The 9,645-nt window shown below is 40.5% G+C and overlaps 1 protein-coding gene across 1 annotated transcript; it reads right to left on the bottom strand.

Annotated features, from left to right (window-relative positions):
* On the bottom strand, positions 8,202-8,781 carry LOC102188858 (serum basic protease inhibitor-like). Its single transcript, XM_005684822.3, has one exon. It carries the CDS (start codon positions 8,769-8,771, stop codon positions 8,484-8,486), a length of 288 nt encoding a protein of 95 aa, XP_005684879.2. The 5' UTR covers positions 8,772-8,781; the 3' UTR covers positions 8,202-8,483.

The raw sequence follows: 9,645 nt of genomic DNA, 5'->3' as shown, positions 1-9,645 counted from the left end.
AAATATATAGAAATGAAAATTATCACTGATAAAGCAAACATATAGTAAAGGTAGGGATCAACCAGTTATAAAACTAGTATGAAGGTTAAAAGGCAAAAGTAATAAAATCAACTAAAACTACAATAACTAGTTAAAGAATACCAAAAAAGTAAAATATAACATCAAAAATGTAAAATGTGGAAGGGGAGTAAAAATGGACTATTTTAGAAAGAGTTCAAAATCAAGTGACCCTCAACTTAAAATAGACCTCTGTTGTTATATTCATTCCCAGAGGAGGGTGTGGCAACCCACTCCAGTATTCTTGCTTGGAGAATCCCATGAACAGAGGAGCCTGGTGGGCCACAGTCCATAGGGTCGCAAAGTGTTGGACCCGACTGAAGCTACTTAGCACATTGTTATAGGTTGTTACACATGAATTTCATGGTAACCAGAAACTTAAGCTTATAATAGATACACAAAATATGAGGAGACAGGAATCCAATCATGATACTAAAGAAAGTCATCAGGTCCTGCAAGCATCCTTTCAGCAGAAGAAGCTACAGGGGCAGCAGACACCTCCAGCTCCTGTGTTTTTTGGTTTGCCAAACGTCAGCTGCAGGGCATCCTTCTCTGGGGTCTGCAGTTGTGTGGTACCTCTTCTGAGCACTGGAAAATGACCTTCTGGAAGCTTTCATTCAGAGCTCTGAGTGCCACTGGGAAGCATGCATAGCTCCCTGAAAGTCCTGGATTAGATGGGCAGTGCCCTCTCAGAGATCTGAGCATTGGTTATTCAAGAAGCCCCAAGAAGCTCTTAGAGGTCCAAGATCAGCCAAGCAGTCCTTTCCTCAGAGGTTTGAGGCCAGCCATTATTTGCAGGACCTTCTCAGGGAGCCCAGGCACCAGACTGCAGTGTCCCCACAGGGGTCTGAGTATCAGCCATGTGGGGCCCACCACAGCCCAGAGATCCATGTACCCCTTCACTGGTCATGACTCCAGCTCCACAGCAGCGCCTTTTCTGAGGTTCCAGGATCTGGTAACATCCATATTTTCCTTTTTGTTCTCCAAGCCCTGTGAGTGGCGGCTGCCTCCAAGGGTTAACTCAAAGTCCAATTTTTGTTCCATTAGCTTTCCAATGCCTTTCAAACTAATTGCCAGTATTAAACTTCCTGTAACCTAGACACTGAAATATGCACCTATTTAAAATTTCTCACAGCCTATATAGCTGGAATATTCTAGTATTATTTTCCTCAGGGTAGATTGACCTTGTGGAGGTCCAGGATAGAAAAGGTGAGATTTGTGGGTTTTTAAAAATGTTCTTTTTGAAGGCCAAGATAGAGACAATAATTTTGAGGTTTAAGAGCTTGAATTTTGGTTTCTCAAAAGCAGAGCTCTCAGGTCATCTTTTTTTTTTTTTTTTGCATAAATAATAAGTATTTTTTTTTCTTTCTCTCAGACTGCATAAATATTCTGAAAGGCGAGAAGGAGGCAAAAAAGCTTGGAAAGGTAAACAAGATACACAGATGTTTGTATGTTTTCAAACATATTGATGGTTTCTGAAAAGGGGCCTTGTTTCTTGTCCCTCCCCTCTCAGATTAGCAATACAGTCATCTGTAGATGTGAATATCTGAGAGCAGAGAGAAGTCTGTCTGCACTACTTCCTGTCTCTACCCTGTTGTGGGGGCAGTGAGTAGAGACAATCAGTGTGGACAGCAGATACAGAGTCTCAGGATGAGGAATAGAGGGGCCCCAAGTCCAGTCCATCAGGGTTCCTGCTAGTCCAGGCTGAGAAAGAGAGCCAGCCTATCCACAATCATTTAAGGTTGTGGTGAATGATGCTTTTGGTGGAAGTAAAGTAGAAGATGTAACTCTCAAGAGTCTTCTTGAGATTATGGACATGTGTAGATGCTGGAGTAAAGGAGAAATGACCATGTCCAAGGGAAACAGGAAACTGATTTGAAAAGTGAATCCAGTTGGCACAGATAATCCTGCTTGAATGGTGGTTGATGTTCCCAAGACAGTGAATTCAGCATGTGCAGAGGATCAAGCCTGGACACAGAATCAAGGATGAACAAGTGTCTTTTCACGCCATGACACTAGGTAATCTCTGCCCCAAGAACTTAGAAGATACAAAATGGGGGAGAAAAATGGTGATGGAACAGTCCTACATTGACTTTTTAAAAAAATTTTTATTTTTACTTTATTTTACTTTACAATACTGTATTGGTTTTGCCATACATTGACATGAATCCACCACGGGTGTACATGCATTCCCAAGCATGAACCCCCCCTCCCACCTCCCTCCCTATAACATCCCTCTGGGTCATCTCTGTGCACCAGCCCCAAGCATGCTGTATCCTGCATCGGACATAGACTGGCGATTTGATTCTTACATGATAGTATACATGTTTCAGTGCCATTCTCCCAAATCATCCCGCCCTCTCCCTCTCCCTCAGAGTCCAAAAGTCTGCTATACACATCTGTGTCTTTTTTGCTGTCTTGCATACAGGGTCATCATTGCCATCTTTCTAAATTCCATATATGTGTGTTAGTATACTGTATTGGTGTTTTTCTTTCTGGCTTACTTCACTCTGTATAATCGGCTCCAGTTTCATCCATCTCATCAGAACTGATTCAAATGTATTCTTTTTAACAGCTGAGTAATACTCCATTGTGTATATGTACCACAGCTTTCTTATCCGTTCATCTGCTGATGGACATCTAGGTTGTTTCCATGTCCTGGCTATTATAAACAGTGCTGCGATGAACATTGGGTACATTGACTTTTTAACTAAATTTTATTGAATTTTAACTGAAATGTCTAACTTCAGCAGAGTTGACTAAGATTGTATTATCTCTCATCAGATGAAACTGAGGGGGGCTTGAAGGAAATTATATTGCTATAGGAGAATATAGAAATATTGCTTTTGTACATCTGAACACATGGATGTTTATTCCACTGTATATGTTTAGAGTGTCTCTCCTTTACAAGGAAGTGCTGATATGAGACATTTTTAGGCAGGAGCTGTTTTTTTTTCCCTGCCTAAAAATATGGCTTTATGTCTATGAGGGACAGAAATGATATTCTGTTGCTTGCAATATGAAACAGAACAGAGGAATCATTATGAAGATTCAGAGTTCATTCCTCAATTAAAAATGAAAAGGAACAACCTAAAGCATCTAAAATAATCTAGGAGACTGAAATCACAAAACCAATAGTAGATTTATTTTTAAAAGTCATAAGTGTTTAAGAATTTTTCTTATTCCAAAGGAAATGTTTAATTTTTAGTCTACCTGGGTAGCATAAAATATACTATGTTTTTGAGTTCCCAAATCATTTTGAAAGTTAGACAGTATGAAGTTAGATCCTAGAGAAAAAAACTCAAAGGAAATCAGTTGCAGTGTTGTGTGATGACAGGATTCCTAGTCAAAAGTGACAAATGTGGTCCAATCTAATAATCACTGGGTGAGATTTAGCCCTATGTCAAGTGTTGTGCTGAATATTTTGAAGAGAGGCTCTGCTTTGGAGCTGCCCACAGCTTGGCAAGTTTTTACTGATTTTGGAAGGGATCTATCAATATTAATGATTGGGGAAAAACCTATGCACTCATTGTGAACCAGTTTTGGATGAAAAAGAAGTTTTACTGACACATACTGTATGGGAGCCCTTCAACAATTTATCTTTAATTTAAAAGGAAAAATCAAGAATTTAAGTATAAATAAAGAAGATTTTTAATTGTAATGACTGAGAAATGGAAATAGTTGAGCTTGAGATAGAAACAGTTATCAAGAGGTATTAATGTTTTTGTGTCTAATAATTTGATTGATTCCTTCTAAACAACAGTAGCTGTAGTACTGGTGTACTGTGTGTTCATGAAACATAATGTTTGAATCAATTCATATTCGATTGATACAATAAATGCACCTGAATACCCATTTACAAATAGCAATATTAGAAGAGTCTTGAGAGTCCCTTGGACAACAAGAAGATCAAACCAGTCAATACTAAAGGAAATCCACCCTGAATATACATTGGAAGGACTGATGCTGAAGCTGAAGCTTCAATACTTTGTCCACCTGATGGGAGGAGCTGACTCATTGGAAAAGACCCTGATGCTGGGAAAGATTGAAGGCAGGAGGAGAAGGGGGTGACAGAGGATGAGATGGTTGGATGGCATCACCGACTTGATGGACATGAGCTTAAGCAAACTCTGGGAGATATTGAGGGACAGGGAAGCCTAGTGTGCTGCACTCCATGGGGTCACAAAGAGACACTACTTAGGGACTGAGCAACAACAACAAACAGTACAACTTCATCTAGAAGTCAAGTTTTAACTGAAAAATCAGTTCGATTTAAAAATAGTTTTGAAAAAAAAATAAAAATAAAAATAGTTTTGTTGGCATATATTGTGTACATGTGATGTACTGAGCGAGATGCTCTGGCGATGTTAGGATGAATAAAGCATGGCCTCAGCTTTCAAAATTGAGAGCAGGGATTTTAAAAATCTTCTTAACAACTCTATTTTCAACACTTAAGATAGTTCTTAATACATAATTGGCTTTCAAGTAAAGCTCTGTAAAGTATTCGCTACAATGTGAGGCCTTACATGTGAAGTACTTTAAACAGGAATTACAAGTAGGTCATAGAAGCGTGACAGGTATCTTACCCTGATGCCATTTTATCTAAGCGCACAAACCCACTCAAAGGTGAAGTGCAGGCATGTGAGTACCACACACCCACACAACCACAAGCACTGTGTTTCCTGTAATCTGCAAGACAGATGAAGCCTTGGGCCCTTTCCTGTAAGCTGATCTGTCCTTAACTAAATGCTAATATTGACAGATAAGTAAGATCCTTGCAGATATAACAGTTGTGTGGTGCAACTTATTTTCCACCACTGAGAATTTTAAATAGACAAATGAAACCTTGAGGATTTTTCTTAAATATTTGCTATATCTATTATTGACAGTCCAGTTCTTTAGAAATATAACATGTACAATTTTACATAAAATTATTTTCTAAAATGCTGACCTTCATTTCTGAGTCTTTTCTGCACAGTTACTACAGATGTTCCATGGATCAATGGGAGAGCTACAGGTCTTAATAAAATTGCCCAACTTTGTTCAACTATAGGAGAGAGTTATACTGTTGTCTGAGGTGCACATCTCATGGGCCCCAAGAACCCAGATTTGCCTTTTTCAGCTGTCAGGATGAATCTTACTATCTGGCAATAAAGATATTACCTTCCCTTTTTCTGATTATCAGAGAAGGCATTGGCAAACCACTCCAGTATTCTTGCCTAGAAAATCCCATGGATGGAGAAGCCTGGTGGGCTGCAGTCCATGGGGTCGTGAAGAGTCGGACACGACTGAGCGACTTTACTTTTATTTTTCACTTTCTTGCATTGGAGAAGGAAATGGCAACCCACTCCAGTTATAGATTAAATCTAGTTTTGTTTTCTAAGGCAGCTTTTCTATTACCCTCATTCTTGGAGGAAACACTGGAATCTGTTTCTTTATCTTTGTTTTTCAAAGACAGGGCATCTCTTCTTTTTGGGTAGGAGATAAAAGAAATCTAGATGACTCCTTATGTATGACCTTTTGGTCTGTTTGTTTTTATTAAGTATTCTCTTATTTCCTGGCACTTAGGATGCCCATGTCTTTGTCACAGGGTCACTACTCTTGATTTAGTCAGATCAACAGTCTGTTTCAACTGTGGAGTTAACAAGGTATTCATGCTATTTCCTGTGCCATTGAATATCTGCCTTTCTGACTGCTGATAAAAACATCTTTGCTATTTTCTTTGGTCTGAAGTTTAAAAAAAGTGTACCCACCTTGATAATGCAGGTGGGTACAAGATAAGGCAAGATAGGATGAGATGGCTGGATGGCATCACGGACTCGATGGACGTGAGTCTGAGTGAACTCCGGGAGATGGTGATGAACAGGGAGGCCTGGAGTGCTGCGATTCATGGGGTCGCAAAGAGTCAGACACGACTGAGCGACTGAACTGAACTAATGCAAAATAGCCCCTGGGTCAAGGAATGTCACAATCGGTGTAGCATTAAGATCTTTCATGTCTCTTTGACTTTCCTGTTCTGCTGCTGCTACTACTACCCTTGAGTTTAATGAGAGAGTGGCAAGTGGGCTCCATTTCAGAGTGCATGTGCCAAAATCTGATGGCTACTGACCTGCTCTGGTTAAAGCATCTTTATCTTATGTTTTTTGCTGTGCAGCCTGCAAGATTTTAGTTCTCTGATTCAGGGATTGAACCAGTGCCTCCTGCAGTGGAAGCTCAGAATCCTAACCATTTGACGGCCAAGGAATTCCTTGTCTTTATCATTTTAAAATTAGAAACTAAAATAATCTGTTCCTATAATTCATGAATGCTGAATGAAAATTGACTAAATGATTAAAAGGCTGGTTTGTTTGTTTGTTTGTTTGTTTTAACAAAGTCCTGCATTCTAAACAATCTGGTCCAGATGCCAGAAGTTGTCTGTAGGGTGAGAGCTTGGAGGACCCAGTTGGCTGGCTGTTTTCAACTTTAGAGACTGAAAGCCAAGGTTAGTTTGGGAGAGTTTGAAAGTGTGTGTATCTAAAGGTTTGTGACAATTTCAAAAGTAAAATAGAATAATGGACTTTCATGGATCTATATTTGCTCTTGATGGGCTTCCCAGGTGGTGCTAGTGGTAAAGAACCTTCCTGCCAATGCAGGAGAGGTAAGAGATGCCGGTTTGATTCCTGAGTCAGAAAGATCCCTTGGAGGAGGAAATAGCAATTCACTCCAGTATTCTTGCCTGGAGAATCCAATGGACAGAGGAGCCTGGCTGGTTGCAACCCATAGCATTGCTAAGAGTCAGACATGACTGAAATGATTTAGCACTGTTGGCTAAAGTTGTAAAACCAAGGCTACTATATTTCTGTGTGTCTGTAAGAGAGACAATAAGCCCTTTATCCCTTTGTACAAAGAAGTGAGTCTTTTATTAAGTGTCTGTTGGTAACTAGCGCCCTTTTGCATCTGTGTCTACAAATTTTGGCTTTGGCAGGGGGGGGAGTATGTTGGATATAAATTGGTAACAGGAATTTGTTGTTTATACACAAATGTGTGAAGAGTCTAATGCCTCATTCCAATAAGCAGCATGTCAGAAAGGTGCAAGGGTGAAAGGCAAGCATCAGATAATTCTGAAAGTGGTGAGCAGAAGATCTGAATAAGGATGATTGGTTAGAAGTGTCTAAAAGAGACAGCTGGGACCCTGGACACTGGTTCCACTCCCCATAGCCGGGTGAAGCCCTCCCTACATCTGCCAGAGGACTGGAGAATACTGTTTGGAAAGACTGAATTCTAGTGATGCTCAGGCACAGATGAAGGTAGGGTGATAAGCTGACAAACCTGGCTGAAACCTTTTGATTAAAAACAGTAGAGAATGTATTGATACATATGAAGTATATTAGGTCATTGAAACTGTTCTGCATGGCTTGGAAAAGAGAGAACTAATTTGTTAGTCCTTTCCTGGTTTGGATAATGAGCCTAAATGTGTATTGGAAGAAAATGCAGGTAAAATATGAATGATCCTCTCTGGCTTGTCAGGAAATTTCTTCTCAACAGACAAACCTAAAGGGTTATGAATTTAAACTGTCTTCTTTCTATGTTCTTAAAAAATGAGATGTTTTATAAAAATACACTGAAGCTATACAACACAGAATATTTTCTCTGTTCTCTTGACATTTATTTAGCTGCTAGATCCCCTCCCCCCATATTAGTGATCCCCAATTTTCTTTTTTTTTTAATTTTATTTTTACTTTGTTTTACTTTACAATACTGTATTGGTTTTGCCATACATTGACATGAATCCGCCATGGGTGTACATGAGTTCCCAATCCTGAAGCCCCCTCCCACCTCTCACCCCATATCATCTCTCTGGATCATCCCTGTGCACCAGCCCTAAGCATCCTGTATCCTGTATCGAACATAGACTGGCGATTCATTTCTTACATGATAGTATACATGTTTCAATGCCATTCTCCCACATCATCCCACCCTCTCCCTCAGAGTCCAAAAGTCCATTCTGTACATCTGTGTCTCTTGCTGTCTTGCATACAGGGTTATCATTACCATCTTTCTAAATTCCATGTATATGTGTTAGTATACTGTACTGGTGTTTTTCTTTTTTTTAAATTAGAAAATGAATTTATTAGATATAAGGCCAGAGGTTGAAGCCACAAATATGCAACATCACGGTGGGGCAAGAGGGCTTCTTTACTGAAAACACTTCTACCACCACTGATGCTCAGGGCTGGACCAGAAATTCCCCACTGCCCCTTCAAGGAGAGCAGTGATGTTGGGGAGGGGGGTGAAGGTGAGGTTGCAGTGAAGAGAGAGGCAGGGTTCTGCTGAGGAGGGTAGGCTTGAGAAGGAAGCAGAGGAGACTCAAATAGCTCAGAAGCAGCCACAGCCCCGTGTGGGGCCTCCTAGGACTTCAGCATCTCTGGGAGCACAGTTGCCAGATTCTACTGTGCCCTGTTGCGGCCCCCACAGGTGCTGATACACTCCTTCTCATTCCGGAAGTTGTTCTGCTTCCTTCTGCATCCGCCGTAAGTAAAGGTCTGGCAGAGCCCGGACACGGCGTTGAAGAAGTACCTGGTGAACATGGCCCTGCAGGGCCCGGTGTATGGAGGCTGCAGACAGAAGGCAGGGCGCAGGCCATTGTCCTTGTTGCTGTCGTCACCCTCTGGGGTGCCGGCCACCAGGGTGCCCAGGAGGACCAGAAGGGCTGCGGAGAGGCAGAGCCGGCTCATCTTCGTGGCCTTACAGGAGGGCTCCTCTGGTGTTTTTCTTTCTGGCTTACCTCACTCTGTATAATCGGCTCCAGTTTCATCCATCTCATTAGAACTGATTCAAATGTATTCTTTTTAATGGCTGAGTAATACTCCATTGTGTATATTTTTAAGGAATCTCCACACTGTTCTCCATAGTGGCTGTACTAGTTTGCATTCCCACCAACAGTGTAAGAGGGTTTCCTTTTCTCCACATGCTCTCCAGCATTTATTGCTTGTAGACTATTGGATCGCAGCCATTCTGACTGGTGTGAAATGGTACCTCATTGTGGTCTTGATTTGCATTTCTCTGATAATGAGTGATGTTGAGCATCTTTCCATGTGTTTGTTAGCCATCCGTATGTCTTCTTTGGAGAAATGTCTCTTTAGTTCTTTGGCCCATTTTTTGATTGGGTCGTTTATTTTCTAGAATTGAGCTGCAGGAGTTGCTTGTATATTTTTGAGATTAGTTGTTTGTCAGTTGCTTCATTTGCTATTATTTTCTCCCATTCAGAAGGCTGTCTTTTCACCTTGCTTATAGTTTCCTTTGTTGTGCAGAAGCTTTTAAAAAATATGGAACGCTTCACGAATTTGCATGTCATACTTGCGCAGGGAACACGCTAATTTTCCCTGTATCGTTCCAATTTTAGTATATGTGCTGCTGAAGCGAGCACCCCAATTTTCTTATTTTTTTCTTTCTTATTTTCTTGTTCTGTTCTCTAGGAGACTTTCTCAACTTTATTTTCCAATGCTTCTCTTGAATTCCTCATTTCTGCTATTGCATTTTTAATTTCTAGGATCTCTCTTTTTTTTTTTCTCAATGGTGCTTTATTTTTTCAGCCTCCTATGTATATTT

This window comes from Capra hircus, chromosome 9, assembly GCF_001704415.2.
Source record: "Capra hircus breed San Clemente chromosome 9, ASM170441v1, whole genome shotgun sequence".
In the NCBI taxonomy this organism is placed as follows: domain Eukaryota; kingdom Metazoa; phylum Chordata; class Mammalia; order Artiodactyla; family Bovidae; genus Capra; species Capra hircus.
The sequence above is the reverse complement of the archived record's forward strand: the minus strand, read 5'-3'. Positions and strand labels throughout refer to the sequence as shown.

What these genes read in the sequence shown, in the direction of transcription:
- LOC102188858 (XM_005684822.3), bottom strand. Translation starts at nt 8,771, where the DNA reads ATGAGCCGGCTCTGCCTCTCCGCAGCCCTTCTGGTCCTCCTGGGCACC.